The sequence below is a fragment of the Simochromis diagramma genome, unplaced genomic scaffold (assembly GCF_900408965.1).
Source record: "Simochromis diagramma unplaced genomic scaffold, fSimDia1.1 OVJJ01000344.1, whole genome shotgun sequence".
In the NCBI taxonomy this organism is placed as follows: Eukaryota; Metazoa; Chordata; class Actinopteri; order Cichliformes; family Cichlidae; genus Simochromis; species Simochromis diagramma.
In genome coordinates this window covers 5,803,574-5,831,160 of record NW_024387375.1, presented here as the reverse complement: position 1 = coordinate 5,831,160, position 27,587 = coordinate 5,803,574, and the positions used below count along the sequence as shown (strand labels likewise).

Here is a 27,587-nt window from a genome sequence, read left to right as displayed (position 1 = left end):
CTTGGGAATATAACCTCTCCATCTTGGGATGTTTACACTAAGTAACCACAAGGTGAAGCTGCAGTACCAGTAACTGTTCAGCTGCTCCCCCAACTCTTAAAGTATGTCAGTAAAAACTCATCAACTACAAATAAAGAGTTTCTAAAAACAGTAAACCAGTATTGATACACGGCACTTACAAAATAAGCTGCCATCATGTGACTGCTGAGTCATTCACTGCTAATATGGCACTTTCTTTTCTTTTTTAAACGTTCCTCATTTTCATCTCTTTCACTCTGAATCATGTCAGATTACTTGTTATTTCAGAAATTTAGGCAGCATTTCACTTCTCAAGAAACTTTCTTACCACATCATCGGCATCTGGAGTGATCTCACTAGAATTTCAAATCAGCAAGTCTTTGTGTGATGCATCTGAATAAACCTATAAAGCAATTATACTTTTTAAAAAAAAATTTAAGATCACATCTTTCTCAAAGACCTCCAATTTATATTCTCTCTAATATGGTTAACATAAAAATTAAAAAGTGCGTTGTACTGTTGCAACACTTTTTTTTATTAACTTTAACACTTTTACTTGCCACAAAAAAATTATAAATGAACACACACACACACACACACATATATATATATATATATATATACTGCATAAGGGCTTTCATGTCATGTTCTTCAAACATTGGGTCTCATAGAAGACAAACAGTGCAAGTAAGGATGTTCACTTTTGCTTTGTTTTTACATGGACAAAAGAGTTTTTGACAAGATTGTAACTGTAATGAGATTTTATTTTATATGAATGAAATGTTAATGATAGAATGAATGATATTCTTTCATTCAATTCAACAGATTTACAGCTTGATGATTAAACACTGTTCTCACCTCAAAGCAAAATGTGTGGGTGGTAATGTGTCTAACATCGAGACATGCATGACTGAGCATAAGTGAAATCAAAACGTGAATGTGGATTGAAGACAAAAATGTTTTGAAGGAAAAAAAATCCCAATTTTTGTCGTACTCATACATTTGCACTTGCATAAATCAAACTTGCATAATCATTAAAACACACAGCTTTACAGCACAGGAATACAGTTACAGCTTTAAAGTTAAAAGTCTAATCCTCACAGTGCATTTTGCAGCAGCACGGAATTTTTAAAAGCAAAAAGCTCTTAAAATGACATTCACAATCATCAAAGGTAGTTTAGAGATCCATGAAAAGGAGGAAGAAAAGGAGAATGCAATGTTCAAGCAATACAGTGACATTATGAACAGGACTCCCACAGGAATGAAACGCTCTCTGAAAAAGAAGTAACCCAACTCTCAGAGATGGTTTGTAATAGCAACAACTTATACTAATCCCTTTCATTTCTCAACATAAAACATTATTATTAGACTTGCAAAAAAAGCAGGTTTACCTTTTACATTACTGTTTTAATGCTAAAGTAAGTGGTAAAAGGAATAGGCCATTTTTACGACAATTCCCCCCCCCCCCCCCAACAGATCACAATTATGAAAAGCTTCTACTGTACCAACATATATACATAAACATTTATGTATTACCTTTTCACATTCACTTAAACCTTATGGGTAAAGGTAGAGGATGTATTTTAGAAAACACACACATACAACGACAAACACATGAAACACAAAATAGTCAGTGTTATGAGTCAGGCAATCTTAACTCCTGAAGAAGTAAAAGGTTTACATTTCTGAAATCCATTTTTTCAGTCACAGTGGTTTTGCTCTTGGAACAGTTGATACATAAGTCTTGACAACGATGTGATTTTTTTAAATGCAGAAAGGATATTTCAGGGGACTCTGATATAAACTGTAGAAGCATTTACACTTTCTTGGAGAAAAAGGACATTACACGTGTTTACAGATTTTATTGTTACTCCCATTCTGAGGGCTCCCCTCCGCAGGAAGTTGTTATGCTTGAGACAGACAGTCTATGTTTATCCCTCAGTCGAGATAAGGTGGTCTCTACTTTGTTGCCTACTGCTTCTTTATATGAAAGTAAATACAACGTGGGCGATGCCTGAGAAAGTCTCTGAAGCCACCAGCAGAGTCTGGTCAACACAATGCAGAGCAGAAAAATGTAGGCTTGACCCTTTGGGACCTTTCTGTAAAATTGAGAAAAATCTACTGACCTTTTGGTCTAGTGCCAACCTGTGTTTGAGATTTTTGGTCTTAAATAAAAATACACTCTATAGACAAAAAAAACCAAAATAGGCTTCATCTGTTAATCTTCAAATTCAGGTGCTTTCTATTCCATTGCCACAAGTTTACAAAATCAATCACCTAGCCATGAAGTCTGCCTTTGAAAACACTTGTGAGAAAGCAGGTTGTCCTAAAGAGCTCACTGAATTCAAGTAAAGGTACTGTAATAGGACACCATCACTGCAGCAATTAAGTTTGTAGAACTCTTCCCTCTTGAGTGATCTTACTGCAAGTGGAAACATTAAGTAACCGCAACAACTCAGTCATGAAGAAGCAGGCCACGTAAAGGTACCGAGCGAAGTCGGTAATTCTCTGTAACTCTCTGCTGACTCAGTAACTTCAGAGTTAACATCAGCATGAGAACAGTGCCCTGGGAGCTTCATGGTATGCGTTTCCATTCCTGAGCAGCTCCTTTAGGTGGCCCAGTACTTGTGTCCATATCAAGTGCTTTGGTTTTTGACCAAATTTGGGTTCTTCACTGGATTCACTCATGCGCGTTCATAATAACCACTGACACATTAGTAATTAGCATTGCTAACACTGGATCTGCTACACATTAGCATATGTTGCACATACAACAAACATTGACATCATTAGCATTCAGCTTGGATCACCCCATATGGAAAATAAATTTCCAGCCCCATTGTCTCCATTAGTAAATGTTAGAACTCCTAATATACAGAAAGTTCTATGAGACTTATACATCACACTGTGATTTAGTTCTATATTTATTCTTATGCATAATAAATTTTACTTGATTAAATTTTAATTCATATGTTTTTTAATTCATGTTTCATGACACACAAATACATTTTCAATACATAAGTTGTAGTATGAAACACACAAGTCTTTCAAGACATACAAAATATAAACATTTCCTGTAAGTTAATTTAATTTCCATATGGGGATATCCATGGTGGCAGACTTGTTAAGGCTATTCTGGGTTATGGGCAGTGGACAGTTCAATAATAATCGTGTATATCTGTTACACACATATGTCATCCAAATAAACCGTGTAAGCAGCCACGTTGCATGAGCTGAATCTCATGTCATCCATGCTTTAGACACAGATAATGCATTAACAGACTTACTGACTTACTGTGCCTTAAAGAAAGGGCCGACTGATCGAGATAAAAAAAAACAACAACTATACATTCATACATTTCCATACAGCTTTCCTCAACTGCATATATTCAGATTTTACAGTATGTCATCCTTGGGCCTGACATGACTGTAAGTGTTCCTTAGTCCCAAGTCACAGTGCTGTTTTAATGGCACAACTCCCCTTGCAATGTTGAAATAACTTCCGTCCATCAGCGGAAAGTTAACAGTTAGGGCAGTCATTTTTTCCAAAGTTAAGGGAGATTTAAATTGTGACAGTCTTGTCTTTGTGCCTTCAAATACTAGGTGCAGGAATTTTGGATTCATACATTCATTTCATTTTAGAGTTTTCCTTAAATGTTTTTTTCCATATAGAAATGTCCTCCAGCCTCCAGGCCATAACCTTGCACTGCCATGGGTTTTTGTGGGTCATCGAGGTAAATTGGAATACATGTTGGTTGGTGGAACTGACGTGTCTGGTGGGTTGCGTTGTATGACATTGTCAAGGGGTAAAGACAGAGCGCAGTGTGCTGTCGTCTTTACGGCTCCTTTACTGAAGCGGAAGCTCAGCAGAGAGCAAAGGTGGCGAAACACGGACTTGCGGCAGATGATAAAGACCCAAGGATCAACGATGGGGTTGACCGCATAGAATCTGAAAGCTGTCAGGTTCTCTTTGTCACCGCAAAATGGATGGATCGCATTGATAAAGCCTGCAATCTGTAAAGAAAAGACAGAGAGAGCGTCAAGGTCAGATGCAATTCCTGTGATTTCCAGCTTACAAGTGTAAATGTTTCTGTACCGTCTCTTCTACAAGGCCAAGGTCAAGAGTTAGAGAGACAATTTTTGTAGAATTGTAAATTAAACAATCAAGATGTGTTTGAAGTGCAAAATTTCAACTTAATTCAAATAAAAATCTGTCATTTTTATATACAGCTCTGCATTCTCAGAAGTTCAAAATTAATGAGACAATCAAAGCAGTTTTATGGCCAGGTAAGACCTGTTCCCTTCAAAGTACTGAATATGTATGTCATAGCTGTTCACTGTTAGTGTAAGTGCGGGAGGTCATCATTAGGCTGACAACCCCAAATAATCTGGTGTATTGTTAAAATTTTACACTGATCTGCTCACCAACACCAAAAGACCTGAAAGACCACAGAAGACAACTGAAGTGCGTGATGACAGAATTATTTCCAAGGTTAAGAAAAACAACTTCATAGCATCTAACCGAGCCAAGAACTCTCTTGAGGAGGCAGATGTATCATTGTCAAACTTTATTATAAAGAGAGCCTTCATGAATGGAAATACAGAGAGTTTACAACAAGGTGCAAACCACTGGTTACACCAGCCGACACAGTTCTCTAAAATAATCTTTGAACGGATGAAACCAAGATGAGCTTGTACCAGAATGATGAAGACAAAGGTATGGAGAAGAAGACAAACAGTAATAAGTTATTAAACTGTAACAATGTATTTTTAAAAACATTAATACAAATTTTTGAGAGGAAACTTCTTGACAGCGGAAAGTTTTTGGCACACGATTAAAGATATTAAAGAATAAACGTTGTCTCAACTGGATGGAGACCATTCGAAGCTTCCTCCAGCAAATAGAGCAGAGTCGTCGGCACTTTGTTGCTAAAGCCAGATGAAAACTCAACTGCGTGTTCAGCATCAGTGTCAAAGGAGATGGCAGTTCATCTTGCTGTGCAAGGCTTTAACAAATGTCAGGATCATCACACTCGGTGTAAGCGCATCTTTAAGTTTCAAATGTACAAAGTGTTCCGAAAACAGACCCACATAAGGCAGCATGTTAAAACCACATCTTTTTCCTGTATCGACCTTTATGGTATGACAGACTGGAGAAAAGCAGGCCAGACAACAGCAGCAGCTGGCTGCTTACAAAGCCAGGGCAGAGAGAGAAACAGCAGCTGGCAAAGCATCTTTGTCACCTCACTCCCATTCTCTATCAACAATTCTCCATTTCCTCCACGAAATATCCAACAAACATTCTCCTAATTAATGGCTTCTGCTGATTGACTGCTTTTCTACATCGGTGTAAATGTTTCCATGTTGCTAGGGACTGGACTGAAAACTAATAAGCAAGAAACATGAGAGAGGCCTGAGGGAGAGTCCAGACCCAGTGCAGGGACCAGTCACAAGCATGCTTCGCACACTTATCAGCTGGCTAAAATCAACCAAACATGATATTTCACCTAAAGATGTCTGGGTATGCCAATGACAAACAATAAAAAAAAAAGACAACAGAGAATAAGAGAAGAGGCACACCCAAAATAACAGCACTTATCATGTGATTTTACTGAAAGGGGTTGAGCTCAACGGTATAACAACATCAAAATCCTGGAAGAGAGCCGTCATCCTGCATGTGTCAGTAGCAGTTACAGTTGAGCGTGGAATGAAATACTCTCCAGATGTTTTTGACTTTTTAGGAAGTAAGCATGCAATTTTAAGTCGTCTAAAATTTCTTGAATTGCACAACTGATGCTGGCAGATTCTAGCGGATTTCACAGGCTTAATAAATGGCAGATAAGACACGGAAGGATTTTACGAAAATACATCTGAGCCAGTGTGTCCTCAACTTCCTTTCACACAACACGTTTCCTTTTTTGCAGGCGTAGACTGCAAAATTTCACAATTTACCTGCTGCCACCACTTTATTAGTAAGTTTCTCTCCTCCTTGTTACTACATTAGTAGCAACTGGTAGTAAAATAAAAAATAAAAAAACTCCAGCTTTAGTAAAAACCAGTAGCTTCCGAGATGGAGTTGGAACTCAATAAAATTATCAATGTCGACTGTGTGTAAATGAAATGCCAGCAAACTTGAAAAATAGTCACCCAAAGTATGTAAGCAGGAAGTCACTGCAGCATCAAGAGCGGTAATAAAACTTTGAAAAATTGGGGAGCGGTTATTTAATAAACTCATCTGGAAGTATTCAGAGAGTTTTGAATGTTTGTTTTGTTAGTTGAGAATTAATTTTTTTTAATTCATCACTGCGTGAAGCGGCTGTTAACTGCTTTGTGATTGCCAGCGTAGATCACGTACATTACTAGTCTTAAAATTGGCTTTTGTTGCCTAGGCATCAAAGGTTACACTGATATACACGCTGAAAAATTGAAGATTACTAAATTCAAACAAACAGTTTGAATTTAGTAAACTCAAGATTTATGTATCGTGTGTGCGTGTGGAAAAGGGCCCGAGTGTACAGATGTCAGCACAATTTGGTGGCAGATACATTTTAAAAGCTCTGGAGAATCATAGAGAAAGATGTTCGTAGGAACGATAAAGGAAATACAACAACACCCTTAACTATTTTGGCTTCTGACCTAGGAAAAGGTCTCATGCTGGCAATAATTTCTTATTTGATTTAATGTTTCAAACAAAAATGAATCTTGGCATTAAACACACTAACAAACACAATGACAAATGCTTCTTGTGCTCAATGCAAAGTTATGGTACCCTTAATTCATCACGCGGCGCTGCCAGAAACATTTCAAACAGACTCGTGTGCTCTGCTACCTTCCTCGCTATTGTTGTCTCACGCCACATTACCACCCTCGCTCATGCTTCTGCTCCCTGCATGCCACCCTGCCTCTTATGGTGCTCTCGGCAGGCTTTAAGCCCCGCAGAGACAAACACAAATCACGAGCCGTCCACTCAAAGCACTACAGGCTGTGGGGCCAAAACTGATGACATGTCAGGCTCTCCTTAAACAGGAGCATATTAATGGATCTGTCTGTGCTTAAAGAGCAGGCCAGACATAGAGGGAAAGCATCATGGGGGATTATTTAGGAGAACAGAGAACCAGGGAGCTGCAGGGAAGGCGTGATGAAGACATATAATGTATTATATATGTACCGTATATAAATCTAGCCAACAAAGTGCCGTACATGTGCAGTTGCATTCACCTATCACCACCCACAGCCTTGCAAATTGTAATGACAAATACTGAATGAAACAGAACCTCGTCTCTTTTGTAGCCATGGAGATATTTACCTTTTAACCAAATACTCTTTTAAAGCAGGTAAAGAAATCGATGGATTTTAAACATTTCACAATTATACGCAGAAAGCTTTGGAGGGCACTGTTACCAGACAAGTACCAGACTATTATTATTATATTTCAGCTGATGGTTTCACATCCAGCCTATTTTACTTTGTTATTTCAAGAGCCCTCGGACTTCTCAGTATGGTTTTACCTTGCCTGCATGCAGCTTTCTCAATCCTCAGTTCCTTCCCTCACCACCTCTCCTCAAGTCTTAATCCTACCCAGCAGAGATGCAAAGAGAGTGGAGCCAAGGCAACAGGCATATAACAAAATGAGGTATTTTTGCTTAGAGGCTTAGACAATCTGAATGAATGCAGAGACTCCTTTATTTACAGACCCCCCCCCGCCGCCCCACCAATGCCATGGTTTGTATGTTCCAGCCGTGTCACGCACGTTAGCAGAGGATGCAACACCTGTGCACCCTCGAATAAAACTCGTCCGACAAGCCTCCTCTCTCCTCTCTGCCAGATGCATTTTAGGAATTGAGACATCCTTCAGCATGGCATATTTAGATTGATTTCTGGGTCATGGTAGTGATGAAAGACAGAGGAGATGAGGAGGCACGTGGCATCATTTGCTCTGGTCTGACCGGAGATGCAGTTATCCTTTATTTAGGCCACCCGTATTTTGTTTTGGAGATTTTGCTTTTGTTTTATTTTGCTCAAATTGTTTTTTATGGATCTCGCTTCTTTGTTCTGACAGTCTTCATGTACATGGATCCAGGCCATCTGTTGTAAATAAGGCATGTAAGACACACATAGGTTGCATGTAAGATGGTTGATGATGGCTGCTTCATTCAGGAAACAGACCACATAATGGATTTCTACACTCTACAACCCATTACTGCCTATCGTGTTGTCCTAGTGGACTCCCCTAACTCTGTCTTCCTGATCCTGTTTCACTGCAGATTATTCTGAAACTTTAGATCAGACAGTGCAGAGAAAACGGGGCTTTCAGAGATCATTTACAGATCGATTACAGTCTCTGAAGGAATTAAGATTTTTGGAAAATATGCGTAATTACTTACTTATTCCTAGAGTAAGAAGAGAAGCTCAATATCAATCTCATTGGCGCCTGTTAAACCTGCAATATTTGTTTTGTTTTTTTTTAGTTGGAGAAAATTAACTATTAATACAAAACTGACATCGTATGTGCAGCTTCTTACATGTTTGTATTCAATATTTGTGCTTCTTTAACTTCTACAGAAAACAGCTGCTTCTTTAGTTACCTAATGCACCCCAGTGTTTGTCGCCCGGCTGCTTGCTTTTCAGGAAATGGAAAGCGTGTTGTGTAGTGTGAGGTCGCTCAGAGTGTTTCCGTTAAAAAAACACAGCCTGTGTCAGTAACACTGATCATAGCTTGAGCTAGATCTGCATGAATCTAAAGCTATGACTCCCACAATTTACAATACACGAACTCGTTTGATCTGTTCTTAATACAAAAGCACTGATTTTAACAGGTTTAAGTATGGAAGTGGCTTAATGTGTACTGACGTTTGCCACAAACATTATTGTTTAACAAATTTCTGCACTTACAGTTTTGTGTTATCATCATTTCAGAGGACGTCACACTTACAGTCATTTCATGGAATCTACTCACTATTTGCCGAATCCTAACATTTGATCTGAACCTGACCTTAAAAGTAAAAGCCTTTCACCGTAGCCATCCCCTTCAAGGGTAAGCTAGCAGTAACACAACACATGCGACCTTATTGCCTCAGGTTGATTCATTCACTTACATTTTGCTCTGAAGTGATTCAGCGATGCTCACACTGATGATATTCTGTTTCCTTCAGCTTCATAACTTGCTTACAGCTGTTAGCCTTTACAAGCAATAGTGAGTCATTTGCAGACTTTTTGGTTCACTTCATTTAAGTCTTTAAGAGAAATCTAACACACCCATCCTCCATGGAATAAATTTATAGGCTTGAGCTTGATTAATGCTCTCGTCTTGCTTTTTTGGAAACAAATGAATCATTTTGGGCTGTAGAGTTGGCAACAGCACGAGAGCACAATTTACCAAAGGTGCGTGAAACTTTGCTGTATTTCTGTTTTTTAGCCAAAAGGTTGCATTAGTGCCAGATTCCTCGGAGGGGGCTCTCTGCACCGGGGCTGTGATCGACCGTGGCTGCCCAATTTTACTCTTTAAGTGTGTGTGTGTGTGTATGTACCCATATGGAAAAGAAATAGTAAAAACTTATATGTGATTTACTCATGAAAGTGGCCACTTTCATGAGTAAATCATATAAGGCTTACATGATTTACTCATGAAAGTGGCCACTTTCTCATTACTTTCATACATTGTTTTAGTAAGTATCCAAAACATACAAGTTTCATTATATAATTTTTCAAGGGATCTTATATCTGTTTTCACTCTTATATGCTTTTCATACAAGTTTCACACAAGACAGATACAAACTTTATAAGATTTATATATATCTTTTCCATATGGGTATCCATGATCGTTTATGTTAATGAGAGTGTGGGGAGTGAGTTGGAGGGCGGGGTGGGGTGGGCTGCTTTTAACCATGTAAAGCACTTTGTGCTACATCTTTGTATGAAAAGTGCTTTATAAATAAAGATTGATTGATTGATTGATTGAAAGGTAATCGTACAAAGATTTATAACCATGGCATAGCATGGAGGCATCTGATTCATTCAGCACTTTAAATGAGGTGAATCATAAAAACTACTAACTACACACAGATGAGCCATGACAGAAAAATGAACGGCCTTTTTATTGTGCTCCCTTTAGTGGTGTTTTTCCATGCCTAACATACAACACTGGGAGAAGGGCTTCTGGGTCCTGTGGGATGCACAGCAAGGACTCTGTGTTCCTTGAACTGTTCTTGGCCAGTTTGTTTAGTATAGCTTGCATGTACGCCGTGTCCTAGTAGGGAAAGGTTGGCACATGTGCATGTAAGGTGCTATTAACCCAGGATACACTTGGTTTGGGTGGCACATGTTAAAATAACGTCCATATAAACGCCAGGACCGTACTATGTTTCGCTTCACCTTTCAGTGTTTTCTTTATTTATATTGTGGCTGAACTGTGTACATATTCGTGGCTTTATTTTTGAAAGTAATCTTTTACTTTTAGTGACATTTTTCCACATGCAGTAAATTGGTGGAAATGTGAGTTCACCCAAGTGTTTTTTTCCCTGTTTAGTTTTCCGAGTTGTCACTTCTCTTCAACTTCACACATCAACGAACCTTATCTCTGTTTTCTGCCCGTGTGTATTTATCAAAAGATTCATTCAAAACATGACAGCAGATTTATTTTCTCGTAACTTCGCTGGAAGGTCAGCGAAAGGTTCACCACAGCACACTAAAGTTCATTGATCCATTGATCATTGGAGATTATAGGATTTCCACTAACAGCTATGCAGGAGTGTTTTCTGTGTTATTTCTCCTGAACGCCTTAAACAGAGCAGCACGAGGCTTAGTGACATAAAGGCTGTCTGAGGATGATTATCTCCTGAGATCCTGAAGTTGTTTTGTTTTTGTAGTTGGTGAATTATTCAGTGTGGCACTATAATGCAAGGGTAGACAGTTTTTTTTGTTGCGTGTTTTCTGACATTTGAGGTTAAAGAGAACGTACAGAGAGGAAAAATGAGTGGGTGTTTCCTGCCGACACCGTCTGCAGGATATACATCTCTGGTGCATGTACAACGGCTCAATGGTAACATTTGTTTTCCTTACTGACTTTTTCACAGAAAACACATCCCAGTCTTTAGAGATTATTATTAAGCTGTTCATTTCCATGAAAGACATTTCCAGAAGACAAAAAACTATATGCTGTAATAAGTGACGGTAGTATAGTCAGTCTATATTGATATAATCAGACATGCTTCATCAGGGGAATTACACTGTCTACACTTACGGTCCATTAGTGAGCTTCCTCTCTAAGATGTGCCCAACACTACAGTGAACTACTGCACCTGAAAACATTAAACCTTTTACGATCATCATCTATAAATGACTTCTGAGAATAACGGACTCTCTGAACACTCACACATCAATTCAACTGTCTGCAAAGACCACAGGGCAAAGTAATATTACATTTAACACGCATGCCTTGGTTTCGCAAAAAAATGACTCCTGTTTTAAATAGTACACAATGTCTTATACATTACATGCTTTCTAAGTTCGTGGAAAACTCATAAAAGTTTTAAGACAAACCTTTATAATCTCTTTAGAATTCAGGGCCAAATAAAGCTGTCACTCTGAACTCTCTCACAATTAAATCCTGTCTCGGGAGCAGGATGTGCCAAATGTGTAGGAGTTGTCGTTTGCTTAACAACTGACAAAAAGAGGCTGGTGTCAGAACTACACTTCTCAAACTCCCCAAAAGAGGAAGTGGAAGTAACCGTGAAACCATAAAACCCCACTTTTCAAACTGTACAGTGTAAAATATGAGGCACAGTGTTTTAGCTGGGCAAATTACAAAACCTTGAGAGTGTTACAACAGAAGAAGCTGTAGACCGACACTTCCTCTTCATTGGAGATAAAAATGCTCATTTTCTCTGCTGTATCTGATGCTGCTGTGGTCTAAAGAGCTTGGAAAGAAAAGCGCCTGGACTTCTTTAAGTTTCTTGAAACTTAAAACTTCAAGAAACTTAAAGAAGTCCAGACGCTTTTCTTTCCAAGCTCCTTAGACTACGGTGACCTGGATGACTGAGAACCTTCACAGACATGATGCTACTGTGCTTTGGTGTATTGTTGACAGGGTCATATATGCCCTTTGAAAACAGCAGGAGTGTATCTTTTGAAATAACTTCAAATCGAACAGAATTGCTCACAGTAAAGTGTAACTGTTGTTGACTGAGGCTGTGTTTAATGTCACTAATGCAGCCAGATGAATTTAATCCTGGTTGCGACATTCTTTCACAGAGAGCCATCTGGACGTCATCCATGTAAATTAACCGCACATAACCGAGGACTATGAACTAAATCCCTTGTTGCTGTTAGCAGTGAAAAACATCCACTGGAACTAATTTGCTGTTGCTTTAAAACATCAGTCCCAAGGGCGTAGATTTGGCATGGACGGAAGGGACGTGTCCCCACCATTAATTTGATCTATTCGAGTAAAGAAAAACAAACCCGATAGAAAGAAAAAACGATGTGTCAGCGTCTCATTCACCCAGCGGAGCAGAAAGAGTTAAATTACATCCTCTACTGGAGTCCTACGTCATGTGACAAATATGGCCAATGTGATTGGCTGAGCCTTTCAGGGAGCTCTGTTTAGTTTTAGCAGTAGTGATGTGCGATACCACTGATTTCCTTTCCGATCCGATACCAAGTAAAATTCATGGTGGTATCGGCGATACTGTCAGAGAAAACGGCAGCCTCGAGCAGCCAGGATATTAGTTTACAGAGGCTGTTAGAATTATATGTCTAACGTTAAAATGTTGGTGACACAATAATTTCATCCTAACGGCACTGACATATTCATAGGGTTAATTTTTGAGACAAAATATCATGAGGTAGTCATGATTTTACAAATATTCCACCTTGTAGTGCAATTTGCACAAATTGTTTTAAAAACACACTCACACTACAAACATTACTGATGAGTCAAGATCTGCACAAAGTGACAGAAACACTGAAGCAGCTTCACATTTTATTCTTATTGTCATGTATGTCCTATTTGTCAGGTGACAGAAGAACCAACATAAAGCTCGGAGAGTAATGGTGACACAAGATCACAGGTGAAAGTTGGATGATGACTTGTTGGTTCATGACTGTATTTGAAGCACATGTGTGACTGCATGTATGTGGAATGTCTCACTGTTATTCATCAGGTGACAGAGGCAGCTCTGCCATGTTGTAGCTCAGACAGAGGTGAAGAGGCGAGGTCACAGGTGACTGACTGATGATTTGGTGCTGTAGATTAACTAGTATTTATTATCATGACAATTGTCAGGCTGCTGATGTAAATTGTTTCATTAGTGTATATTTGACAAAGAATCTGAATTGACATGTCTCACTTTTTATATGGCACGAATCAATGTGTTATTTTATCAGGTGGCAATATGTCCTAGTGCAGTCAGAGGGGAAGAGCCAGGGCCAAAGCTGAGGCACATCAAGCACAGAATAATAATTTTAATCTGAGGATAAAACGCAGGTACTGAGGCTGAAAGAAGCTTCAGTGCTCTCAGAAGACTAAAAAGATGGGTAAGGTCCACCAGGAGAGACTGGACAGTATAGATGTAAAACAAACATGCCAGCAGTTTATCTCAGTTAACGAGAGGAGCAGGCATGTGTTTGGCTGCTTCACATAGCGGACATTGAGTTGTTGTGTGGGGCACCAGTAGTCCATGTCTGTTGCTGTAACAGTAGTTCGTGTTTAGAATAAAACATCCCAGCTCACTGATCTGATCGGGGCAACAGTGCCTAAAATGTTGCATAATTTTGCTGAGAGATCTTTTACTTTGTGGTGATCTTAGACGAGTAGTTTTATGGACAAAAACCACCAGGTCATTCAGTGTTCCCTTAGTGCCAAAGTATAACAGATGTTGGTGTACTATAACTGAAGTAATGTTGTTAAGTCCTTAAAGTCATATTCATTTATTGTCATGACTGTATTTGAAGCTGTTTTTATTTTTGTATGATACCTGAGTTATATGGATTATGGCTGAAGTAAACTAAAGCCTAAAATACTTAGTCAGTGATTTGTTTAATAGTAATTTAACATTATATAATTCACATATAAAACTATGAATTGTAATTTTAAATGGTTTAAAAGCATGTATAATAGCATATGTAGGCAAGTATATTCCTCATTTTATCAAGAAGCAAAAACAAAAAGGAAAAAAAAAAAAAACAGGGCAGAGTTCGGTCCCCACCAACGCCAAAACCAAATCTACGCCCTTGATCAGTCCTATTTTTTTGTTTGATTTATTGATCTTCCATCCCTGTAATGGCATTATATTAACTCTGGTGATGTGATGATATGTGACATGGTCACGTAGTCAAAGGGTGACACAACCAGCTGGGGTGGAGGTAGCCGGTGAGCGCTCTATGTTTTAAGCACTTTGTAGCTGATAAAGCCACGATTCAGACGACCTTTCAAAAAAACAGAATTATTTTATTGCTTGCCATCCCAGACTAACTTTCATATAGTTATGAATCTATACAGCAGTAAAATAAAAACAGGAGGTTATGATTAGCACACTGTTTCCACCCACAGCAGGTGACAGGTGATTTCCTCACTTTACTGCAATGCCAATAAAGTCTGTTCAGCTGACAACTGTTGCTTTTGTGTTGACTATATTTATTAGACGAACATCACTGGAAGCGACTGTGTGTTTTTATCACTTTCGCACAAGGTAAAGTCGACCTTTTTTAACTGAGGTCATTTTGATCCAGCTCATCACCTTTATTGCACAACAGTGACAGGAGAGTGAAAGTAAAATATGCATTTTTTACATTTAAATTAGTTTGTTTCCAAATACTTTAAACGTTCTGAAGACGCAACCATAAAAGAAAGAATACATTACTTACATTAAGCCTGTCTTTTGAGCTACCATATTATAATTCTGTAAATCGTAGACCTACTTTCTCGTCCTATATTTTGGATATCTTTTAGCACTACTAAATGAATGGATGCTGTCCACAATGAGGAGCGCGTGACATACAAAGAAGAATTCCAGGTCTTAACACGCACAGCAGGCCTTTATTTTGGGCTTTTCCAAACTGGTTCTAACAGCAAACCAAAGCCAAATAAATCCCTCACCGTCTTTAGTTGTTATATTTTTGGGATTAGCTTCATTATTATAGTAAAAACACTGCATTATAAACCTCATTAAACTAAAAGTGCAGCATATTAGCAATAATATTGCAACACTATTCTGGTTAAACACAGCCAAGAGAGTTACACTTGCATCGCTATGTGGTTTTCACCCCCTGTATGGTGCAGTTTTAAAGGTTATCAAAGCGGTTTGCATAATTCATTTATCCTGCTAATGCGAGCTCCAAATAACCACAAAGCACTTCCTTTATGAAGTCTGTAAGTGACTATTGCTAAGTGCTGTGTTTGAATGTTTATTTGGATCTTTGATTAAATTTATAACTGGCATCCTGATCAGAACAGCTGCGATTCAGCATGATTCCTTGTCATTGTCCATCTCTTAGTTTTTCCCACTGAGCTGCTGGGACCAAGAATCTACGTGCCAGGCTGTGTGCTGGGTGTGTGTCAGCTGGGGATCAGCAGCATAGCAGCATCAAAGGAAACCTCTCAAACAGAAGATAATAACAAGGATTGAAGTCTGGATTACGGCACTATTGAAGCACACAGAACAGACTCTAAAGCAAAGCTAACTGTTACACAACTGCGAGACAGATTAACCAAATGAGACATAATGTACACAAAGAGTGAGAAGTGAAGCCAGCTAGTTGATTCCTTATGTTTTCAGTCTTTATTCCCAGATAACAGGCTCGCGCTCGCACACACACACACACACAGGCGCACACACACACACACACACACACACACACACATGTTATTCATTAACTATCGCTTAATAACTGTTGAATAAAAGTTTTGAATGATTCTGTCTCGGTTTCTAGTTCTGTTCTGTGTAGAAGAAACATGACAGGAAGAAGAAAGTTAGATATTTTATATCACAGCTTTTTAAACTACATGCATTCATTTCAGTTTGAGTGTTACAGAAAAAAAAAACAATTAAAAAAGTACCTCGCCATGTCACTTGTGCACAATTTTTATCAACAGCAACAGCAACAGCAAAAAAACAAACAAACCAGTTCCTCTACTTAGGAAGTTAAGTCTCATTTCCATCAGTGAGGGTCACACATCTAAAACTATACAAATACGCCCTATGTGGACTGGCTATTTGCCGACATGATGTATTTTTAGGATTTTGCAGGACTCTCTGGGAGAAGATGAGAGCAGAGGAAACTTCCCATCATATTCTCAAGTTCGCTGCAGAAGTAAACATTAGCCAGGGCGCAGTGACCCCCAAAATTTCAAACCACCAACTCGTCACTACTGTCTGGTTGCAATTATGTTGTTTCGTTTGTTTAGTCCCTGTTGTCTACATACTCTGTCTTAGATGTGTTTGAAGGCAGAAGTTAATCCACGCACAGCTGAAATGCATTTTGGAAAGAATCATAAAGAGGATTCATTGATGTGTCCCCCCCACCCATCAGTTCCACCCACAAACATTTTTTTAATTTAGTGATATCCTAGATCAATGACTTCATTGTAATTCTATAACTTTATGAGATGTGTGGAAAGTACAGATGCTGACGTATCCTGTCTCCGTGTTGAATAGTTAGAACAATGCTCTGATTTCATTAATAGAAGAAGAAACCTTCAGCCGCTCCTTTGTGATAAGGTACCACTACAGCAGGTTAACATGTTTGGGTTAGCAGAGCTCTGCACCAGTTTCTCCAGCTGGAATCAAACCAGCAAGCTTCCACATGTTGAGCAAACGTGTTAACCACTGCACTACCGAGCCAGCAGTTTCTGTAACAGGAAATAAGTATTACATTTTTCACTGTGACACTAGCAAAATTATTTTGCTTTCTCATGGAGATTTTCTTTTCTCTTTAAAAGACTTCAAAAGACTTCCTCATGACCCAAGCTGAGGGCACATCTGAGCACATAAAATACACACATTAATAGGATTTACTGAGATGAGAAAGGTCTTTACAAGAAATATCAGTAACCTGGTTAGTCATACATGATTCTTACTCAGCTGGACGATTAAATTAAAAGCAGGTTATGTGAGAGTCAGTCAGTTGTAGACTGTTGACCGAACTGTTAACAGTTTTTACAGTTCAAAGTTTTTTTCTTCCTTCCTCTTTTGGGGCCCCTCCAGCGGGCAGCGTGGCCAACTCAGGGATCACCCTAAGCAGTCATTTAGTTGGCCACGCTAAAAACCAGCCTTGCTATGATAATGGTTTTTAACTGCAGCAAGGGTTTCACCACATTATTGAACTCGAGTGTCAACAGCTTCCCTTTTCAAGTGTCCTTCAGCACATCAACAGATGCTCTGCGTATTCTGCCATTGTTATCGTCTGTTTGATATGAGGGTGTTGTATTTCACTGCTGTGCCATTGTGCCAGGTCGTTTATCTCCTGATGCTGCAGACAAGGCGGAGTATAAAACAAGAATCCTATTGTTCTCTGGAGCTGCTAACATAAGGAGACTAGACTTAGCTGTATTTACTTAAGCTAATTATCAATTGTAAAACACAGATAAGTGGTTGTGTTTTGATAAGTGGATATGAAAATGGATTTGAATGAACTCTGGATGCCCAGGCGGAGATTTGTGTCTCCACCCGGGTATAAAACCAGGGGGCGTTTGCTTGTTAGGTGAACGTGTAAACCACTACACTGTGGAGCCATTATGAAAAAGTCAAACCTGTGTTTTTCAAATCAAAAATACATTTTTAATTACACAATGTATGCCTGGGGGAAATGTGATTACTGTATGTACCAACATATCATTTTATATCATTTGTTCTATATAAACTTTTGCCTCGTCTTGTGACTTTCCTCACAATCTGAAACGACTACACAAGCCCTAAGGTTGAGAAACTCTAAACTTGGGTGTGGAGCACATTTCACACAACAGCGTGTGAACAATGACACTGTTGACAGAAAGGCAAATAACTGTGCACACACGTGGCAAAAAAAAAAAAAAGCTACCCAACTACCCAGAGCTCTCAAAGTGAATGTATATGCAGCAAATGGCTAAATGAAAAAAGGGGTGCTGGTACTTTCTCTTGTATGCACACAGGCACACCAAAGCATGACACCTTGCATCTGTTTGGACCAAATGCCTATGTTCCCGATAAGGATTAGCAAGTGGAAAAGAACTGAATCCTTCCGAGAGTTGCTGATCTTTTGCTTTAATTGTCAAGGCCTCAGCCACATAGGTTTAGTGACCATGCACATTAAGATCAGTAGGAAGAAAATTTATCAACAAATGTATATGCAATACTAACAGCCTAAACACATATAGAATCATACAGTGGATCACTGGTTCCTCTACAAGACATTTTACTGTATCTACCATAAATAATAGCAAATAATTCTTGCTGGGTAATCCAGCTGTGAGTGCAACTGGTTGCCTGCCTCTCTGTATTGGCCTTGGTTAGACTGACCTGTCCAGGGTGTACTCCCACTTCTCGCCCTGTGGTAGGTGGGATAGACTCCAGCTGTATTACCATCAATTATCTTTAAAAAATGCTGCAGAATTAAGGGGCCTGTAACCTCAAGCATTAGCCAGAGTGCAGCGGTAGTGTGAAACTGTTACATTTCATAATGTCTTGTCCTTCCAGTTTTACCACTGAAGTATTCAATATGTAACTACAGAGAAATGTGGTAGACAATCTGGCTGGAAGTAGAGAGATCATTCAAAGGACAGAGAAAAAAAAGTGCCATATACAGGAAATAAATGACGCGCAAAAGCGCAACAATCACTGTTTTGACGTTTAGATTTGAGACAAAAAATGACTTGTATAGAAGAGTCTCTCATAGCCACAAATCCACAGTGAATTATCAGCCAGACTCAAGACAGCTGTTTTCAGCACAAAAGAAGATTCCCTGAGAGTCACCTAGCCTGCACCAAACAGCAGACCAAAAATGTCAGAAACTAGATGGTAAACAGAACATATAGCAGCTAAAGGAACAGATTTATTTTTACTTCAGGAGTTGGTCACAGGGATACAACTGAGGGACGCATTCAGAAACACAACATTAAATAAGTGCTTAGGCTGCTTCACACTTGTTGGATGTGCAAATAAGCAGCTATAGTTACGGCTCACTTTCTCAGAGTTGAAAGTCACAAAAAAGTCTATTAAAAAAGTATCTACTAAAGGTATTCATTAATGGTGCCAAAGCATTTCGAGCTCAATCAAGCATGCAGAGTACAGTACAAGGTTCAGTTAAGCACATAATCATCATCAGTTACAAACAAATTTTTCATTCGGGGAACCAAAAACACATGAACAGATGATGACTGCTGCAGCTGCCCCCATCTGCTCCACATCTGTCTTGAGCCTCTTCCATTCATTCTATTCCTCAGCCATTAAAGACCTCTTCCACAGCTGCTCACCTCCTATTGTACTGGAGCCCAAAGCCATGTTCTCCAGCTCCCACACTTAACTGGCACATCAAAAGGTTTCTTCAGGAGATTCGTTGGCATCATATGTTGTCCGATTTCAAAATGAGTTCAAAGGTAAGGCAAACAGGATAAAACTACAGGTAGTACAAAGAAAAACAAGATCAACAAGCCTGCAGCCATCTGACTACTGAAATACAAATACATGCGTGCACATGCATGCGCATTTGTAATGTGCACAAAATAAATGCTTATTTTATAGCAATTATTGTTTTTATTGAGTTACTTTTGAGTATGTTATGTATGTTAAAAATAAAACTGTTTGTGTAGAAATAGAAACGAACATTGATTAAATTGTTTTACATATTTTTTGTGAACGAATTACTTGATTGATCAGGCAATATGTGCTTAATTTTTAAGTTTTTATTTTATTTTATTGGTGCCCTTTTTTTCTTGTGGGTGGTTAAACTTTAACAATGTTTCCATTCTGTAATCAGAAAAAGCCTTAAGTGTACAACATAGAGCGTGTTTACCAGCAGCAAAAAGAAGATGCCCCAGTGCCCACTTTTACAAAAGCAATCCAAAGTAATTAATTACACATTTTACTCTGATGAAGCAATTACAATTACTTGACTCGATATAGTTTCAACAAGACAACTAATAATCTCTCAAGGAAACTCCCCAACACTGTACAGATGTTTGCATGTGTGTATCTGCTTATAGGCACAAAGGAAAGGAATCCTCTTTGTTCTTTTCACAAAGTCAGCTGCTGATTGCAAAGCATCATCTTTCCTTTTAGAGACAACACTAAACCTCACAACAGGGTTTAAATACCACAGAAACAAAAAAGGTTCTTTTTTCAACTCTGTCATAGCATGAGTACTTTTACACATGTAAGTACGACGCCCATGCTGCGTGGACTGTGCTTCTAACAACAACCTAAACACATGCAAAGGTAATGGTATCCTATGCTGATGTCACACAGAGTGCTTTCCATTCTAGTTTATGCTTCCTCCTGTCCTCGCTCCTACGTGGTGTGGAAACAGTTTTCCCATAGAGAAGATGGGGAGCAAGAAGGGTCGTGCAGGAGGTTTTAACAAGAAAACACAAGTGCATTGCTTATAGAGGTGGCACAGTGGTTAGCACGGTTGCCTCACAGCAAGAACAACCTGAGTTCAAGTCTGCCATCTGTTTTTTTCTATGTGGGGTTTGCATGTTCACCTGGTGTTTGTGTGAGATCTTTCTGGATGCTTAGCTCTTGTTCTTTCTCCAGCTAGTCGCTCAAGTTGGTAGTTTAGCAGAATTAAAGAATTCAACTGAGATTCCCAACTTTTGGTTTAATTTTAGACAACCTCTGGAAGGCATTTTAACTTCAATCTTCTGGATCTGTCTGGATTTGGGAAATTCCCCTCTTCATCCACACTAATTTTATCAATCTGGATCCAGTTGGATGCAAATAGGAGTGGCCCTGAAAAAAAACTCAAAAAGCCTGTTATTCTGCATATTTTCAATGGCATTCAGGCTTTGGCTATGACTGGGCATGTTAATGCATGTAAGAACTCCAGGCGGTTTGGAAACTATTGTTATAATATTTAGTTGTACGCTTGTTTAAGTCCTGCAGGGGAACAACGAACATTCATCTAAATGTTCTTGAACTAAAAGCAGAATATCCTGTGAAATTTGTCTTCATAACTTTGTTAATTAATACCTCAATCTTTCTTAAATCTATGACCTGACAAATAGTTTACCAATGAAATTTTTGTGTCTTTTAACAGAAGAACTGTGTGCTGCATACTGTTCCACATAGCATTTTGAAAACTTCACTCTGTGTGATTTCTCTTGCCCAGGCCTGTCAAACAATCCAGATTTATGAAGCGCTGTGATGATTCTTGGAGGAATGATGCCCTGTAAATGTGTTAAAGCTGCCTGCTGTTCATCATCTTCCCAGCAATCAGCCCTCTTGCCCAGTTAGCTCACAGCTATTGGAAGCAAATTGATATTTCCATTTTTCTTTTTTTCAAATCACAGAACAAACTGTGCTCCTGTCAGATTTGTATATCACTAGCCCCAGCAGAGTGAAAGAGAGACAGGGTTCAACAGGAGTTATATGAAGTCCAAAGACTTAACATTAAAGTAATTGAGGCTCTTAAATCAACGGTAACATGACGTATCTACTGTGAGAAGAATCAAAAAGAAAAAGGTTCGTTTTTTAAACAAAATAAAAATGGAAATTTTATTTTTATTTGCTATTTCACTGCTACTGCCACTAAGCAGTGTTTAATCTTTGGTCTACATTTGACAAATGTGCAAAGGAGATGCCAAACTTTATACTGCGGCTGTGGGCGACTAGTCGACTAGATGTTTAAACGTTGCTTGTCTTGATGGTCCGTACTAGAAATAATATTTGGGTAAAAGTATTATTCTCTGTGAATGGAAGATGTACACAAGCACGGGGGAAAGTAAACAGACGATAGCAGCGCTGTTTTGCAGTACTCAGATATTAAAAAATGAGCGGCTTATACGTCGGCTTTGTCAGAATAAACTGGAATCTAACCATGCAGCCAAAGCAATGTGTAACCGCATAATGATGCTAGCAGAAACCGAGGTTCTTGCTGCTAGCACTGTTAAAGCTCGCCAAACACTGTAATTTAATCATTGTGTGTGCTAATCTCATACACGACGCACATTTCAGCTACATTTAAAACATGTTTGGTTATCAAGAAACTTGACTCATATTTCATGGAGCTCATTGGACAATGGTTAACTTTGTCCATTGAAAGTGTGCTCATTGTAAATGTTTTCTGATGCTTTTCCTTCTTTTAGACTAGCAAATTATTTTGGATCCCTACGTCATATATCAGAATGCTGATGGTTTGAAAAAGATTAAAACAAATAACTTTATTATTTAAATAACTGAAAAGAAGGAAACAACATTCACAGGGTGACATTTACTGTCATGCAATTTCCAACTTCCCAGCCTCTAGCCTTCCACCTTACTTAGACGGCCACATGGTGGGTAAAACTACTCAGAAGATCAATGACTGAAGAATTAGTATGACCTCATTCAAGCTGTTATTTATTTTTTTTAGATACAAATAATATTTTCAAAAGCGGCTAGCTGGAATTTATCATGGATTTTTTTTGCACTCCCTAACCACACACACAGGAATCAATACAGATCTGATGACTGAGATGGGCATATGGCATCTGCCCTAATGGAAACCTTTTATGAATAAGTTAAAACATTAGTGATTAAATCGAGCCCATGCTGCTGCTGATACAGTTGCTCACTTAAAAAAACCCCTAAAAAACAGGAAAAACCAAAAGCCTGCCATTTGTTTTTCATTATTCACAAATGGGATAATTGGGAAAATTTCTAGCGAAAACAACTTTATTGAGCCAGGTATTGACCAGATGGGTCGCTTCAGGAGTTCCCATAGTGACACTATGAAGGGCATCGATTTGTAGGCTGGAGGAAACAGCCTTTAAAATAGAGATTACAATAGGTTAAATACTCACATGATTCTTATTGAGCTGTCAATTAATGCTTATAAACTTCAATGCCAGTATGCAACAGTCATTTTACTGTTAATTCAGCAGTATCAACTTGCATAATCCTGAGAGAACGCTTTAAAACCTTTCCAGCAGCAGGAGATGATTTTTGTTTTTCATAGCTGTATTTTTAAACATTTTACAACCAACAGAGAGCATACTGGCAATAAATTTGACAATAAATCTGTAACAATGTGTCAGTATCTGCCTGAGATTAGCTCTAATTGGATAACTGAACCTAATAGTTTCCAGCTGTCTGCATCAATTGCACGGTATGAAAAGTGTCAGTGGGAGGTAATAGATAACATTAAGATCAGGGTCATAGTTTGACAAACTTGCTAAATAATGCTTATGCGAGCCAGGCAACAGTAAACTAGACATACATCGCCTTTCCTTCTTTGTCTCATAGATCGTGTTTTACCACCTCTCTGTCTGCAACACTAATAGTTAATCTTGCCGTACTCAGAACCAGACCTCAGAAAAATGCAGAGAAAACACCGCTTCATTTATTAGTGTCCAAAAGCCATTCAGCGGATGCAAGATTGTGAAATGTGATCTGTAAATACAAAGTCCACAGACATTATTTATACCTGTGAGCCAAAGACCATTGAAAATAATGAATGTGTCGTGATACGATAAATATTGATATTCCCTGCCAAACTTAAATTTAAAAATGTAAGTGTTCATTTTCCAGTGCCTGCTTTTCATCTCACCTATATCAACCCAAGTGGAGTGCAGAGCCACAGAAGAAAACCTAATTCTTTAAAGTATATTCAGTTCCTCAAAAGTGATCTGAGACAACAAACACTAACCGGAAACACATGCTCAATGTTTTTATTTCTTCTTTTTTCTTTTTGCACATTGTTGTTGTAGAAGTGCAAGAATTAATGACCAAATGAAGACTGTATACCTCTTAAGTGAAGCAGAGAAATTGAGAATATAAATTACACTTGAACTCTACATTGTTTTCATTGCAAAGAACAGATTCAGACTTCTCTGCCCACATCTGCTGTGCCTCAGGCAAACCGACCATTATTAATCATGAGCCTACATTTGTCTGGAAGCTCTGACACAACAATCATAACCACAATGTGAACAACCATACATGCACACACGTCTGCTGAGACGCTGCTGCAACATTGTCTTTCATCATATATACAACGGATATCAAGCTCATAATTTAAGCACGTTGATAGCAAAACTTAACGTTAGGCTAAATTTGACTTTTTCGAAAACAAAGCTCAATTACAGAAATACATAGGAAAGCTCAAAAGTAAAACAATTTTCTATTTTTAACTTTGAAACTGAAACACAAACTGTCTGCATGACTTCGCAAAAGGAGGACCGTGTGCTTGCAAGCGGTGAGGTTGGAGTTTCCTGGAATCTTACTCAGAGTGTGAACGAGTATGTATCGTCATCCCTGTCACTCTTAACCATAACTCAGGGCAAGTACAATCACATGCACCCTAGGTTAGTCAAAGCTTTAGGACAAATGTTACCACAAACCACCAAGAAGCAGATGGTGAGTAGACGGTGAATAGCACAAGCATGACAAAATGCATTTTCAGCTTCCTGTAAACTAATTTATCATGAAACCGTCTGTTTAAGAATTAAAAAAAGGCTAATATACATATGACAGTACATGAATGCCTTTATAACACGATTCACACATCCTCTGTGAAAGGCAGGGCCGGACCAGTCTGCCAGGGTTGTCAGGTTGTAGGCACACTCCTCTTAAACAGAGGCAGATACCGAGCTGTGAAGAAAAATGCATAACACAAACACACAAGCAGCGACAGTGTGCTTTGTGTGGCAAAGGCTGCCATTAGGGACACACCTTTCATTAGCAAAGCACAACCGTTAAGGAGACTTCAACAGGGCAGACAAACACATACCACAACTTACAAAAACATCAACCGTCGCCATGCCACCAAAAGCTTGCTATGTCCATAATAATTACAGAAGGGGGGAAAGGAATTCACTTTATTAGATGCACACAAAGTTAGGAAACCCTGAGGCTAAAATGACCTTACTCCTGTAAACTTTGCCTGCCACCAAACAGCACCTACTGAGCACCTACCACCTACCAACACTGAGGTGCCAAAATCTCCAGTTCCTTAAATTGGCACTTGAGGATCAAAAAGTGAGTCCAAACTCAGACTACAATGCAGAATGCCTGGACTTTCGCAGACATAAGCATTTTTGCAGCCTGACACACTTCACCCTCTTGGCTGAATGTTTTCACTTCCTGCACCAAAAAAGGAACAAAGCAAAGACCACAACGCTAAAATTGAGCCTTAAAAAGCACTCACCAATGGATGACCCATTTCTGTAATATACTTACATATCTATACTATTGCTAATATATATTGTAATATATCTATATCACTAAAGCACTTCTGGATGGATGCAAACTGCATTTCGTTGCCCTGTACCTGTGCATGTGCAATGACAATAAAGTTGAATTCTATTCTATTCTATTCTATGAAGTCAGGTGGCTCCATCCATTTTATTTACAGATTACATCAGACTTGTCTATCATCGCTGCAGATAGTGCACAAAAACATCCACTACAGGCCAGTAATGATGATAACAATAACTAAACCTTCTTTAACTTTCCCCTTTTTGTCTGTAAACTGCTGTAACCTCTTTTCATTTCACTGTGGAGCTGTGGTCATGTTTCAGCAAACTGCATAAAAGCAATCAGTGTGTCACCTCTCCTTCAAATGTGACTGTGTAGTAAAACTAAAAGGAAAAACAACATAATATCAGTAGCTTGCACAGAGGGAAGGTCAAATATAGACTCACAGTGAGCGGCAGTGAGCAGACCACAAAGATGACAGTGATGAGCGCCAGCAGCACCAGGTGATCCATCTCCTCTTCTCCCTGCCCAAACCAGGCCAGGCTCAGCCTCCTCTTTCTGCCCGTTGACCCGACCGAGCCACGGCGCAGTTTATGGCTCTTGTGCATCTTGCAAAGGGTGATAATCACTGAACCGTTGCACACGAACACTGCAAAGATCAGCAGTGCCGTGAGGGAGGAGTAGGACAGAGAGAAAGCCAAAACCAAGTTGGCCTGTTCATCCTCAGTCGCATCCATGTCAATGAAGCACCATGTCCCAGGGCAGTACTGCCTGAATTTACCGTAACTAACGAAGGGCAGTAGGCAGAAGGCCACAGAAAATAGGTAGATAAAGAGAAGGGTAAATTTAGCAAAGTTGCGGCGGATGTGTACAGAGTAGAAGTAAGGGTGGCTGATGGCCAGGCAGCGTTCCACAGCCATGGCGCACAGGATGAGCGTGGGTGCAAGGCCGAAGAAACTCATGGCAAAGCCGAAGAGGTTACACAGTCCTTTACCGCCCAGGTCTGTAAGGGACATATTACGGGCATAACAGATGAATACAGGTGGGCTTAGAAGGGAGGTGCCCAGAAGATCTGTGAGAGCCAGGCCGGTTACCAAGATGCAGAACACAGAGGACCTGGAGCGATGCTCCTTCTGATGCACTCCCAGGATAAACAGAGCCAGGAGGTTTCCGACAACACCAAGCAGAAACATGATGATACTTGTGGCCGGTTTGCCATCACGGCCCACAATGCAGGTATGGTTACATGGTTCATTTGAAACAATGCTATTGTTCATCTTGTTGAGAAGAAAATAATAACTCCCTCAGTGTGGAATTAATAAGGAATTCCCAGACATCAATAGAAAATCTTGTCCTCTTGACAGCAACATTTGGCAACACGTAAGACAGAGGAGACGTGTGGTGAGACTCATAATCCTGTTTTGAATTAAAATATCAGAAGCCTCTTTTTCCTCCTCTGGTTGTTTCTTGTAGACAGTTTTCAAATCTTTCTGTGGACCAAAAACAAACAAAGAAAACAACGAATACATATCTTTAGTTCTCATAAACATAAAGCTATAATCTATGGGAAACCCTAACCACGTTTTCACAAAATACAAAACAGCCACACTTTTCTGATTCTTCTTAAGTCATCACATTGAAACTCTTAAAATATATTAAATTTTACTAAGAAATACTGACTCACCTTTTACTGGATCTGACAGAAAGCCCCCAACACATAAAAAGTACTTGAAAGTTATTTCTTCCCCTTTCGGTAAATCATTAAAGGTAGCACGAGTCTGCTCTGGTGTGCTGGGTTTAAATGTACCGCTGCTGGAAGTGTCGGAAAAACGGAATGAATCCACGGACGGAGAGGAGGACTGCTGGCGCGGCGCTTCTCCTTCAAACTTTATCTCTCTGTTGTCGTTGTGCCTCCTAACCGGTTTCGGATCGATGCAGTCTAGGCTATAGTCCCTCCCACTGCACTTGTGACTCAGATGACATCTTGAGCAACAGGACACTTTAGAGCCGATGCAAAACCGTATTTAAATCCAATAGAATTTCGGTGCTTTCTAGTGACTATTAACCCTTCCCGTTCTAAGATGGTGTAGATTTCAAGATAGTGTGCACTTGCACCGAAATATTTAGTGATTGATATATCATAAATCACTAATAAAGATGGGGGTATAACTTAACTTATCCATTGTGAACCATTTAAATAATACC

At 39.2% G+C, this 27,587-nt stretch overlaps 1 protein-coding gene across 2 annotated transcripts; it reads right to left on the bottom strand.

Moving 5' to 3' along the window:
• Window positions 1-532: 532 nt before the first annotated feature.
• Window positions 533-27,587, bottom strand: ptgir (prostaglandin I2 receptor). Of its 2 annotated transcripts, none has more exons than XM_040008509.1 (3): window positions 27,067-27,538; window positions 25,829-26,872; window positions 533-4,032 (listed from the first exon to the last, which is right to left on the bottom strand). In XM_040008509.1, the coding sequence occupies exons 2-3, from the start codon at window positions 26,657-26,659 to the stop codon at window positions 3,745-3,747; spliced, it is 1,119 nt and encodes a 372-aa protein (XP_039864443.1). In that variant the 5' UTR covers window positions 26,660-26,872; window positions 27,067-27,538; the 3' UTR covers window positions 533-3,744. The 2 variants fall into 2 exon arrangements, with proteins under 2 accessions (XP_039864443.1, XP_039864444.1); XM_040008510.1 differs by lacking the exon at window positions 533-4,032 and adding an exon at window positions 16,729-20,936 and having other exon boundaries at window positions 27,067-27,587.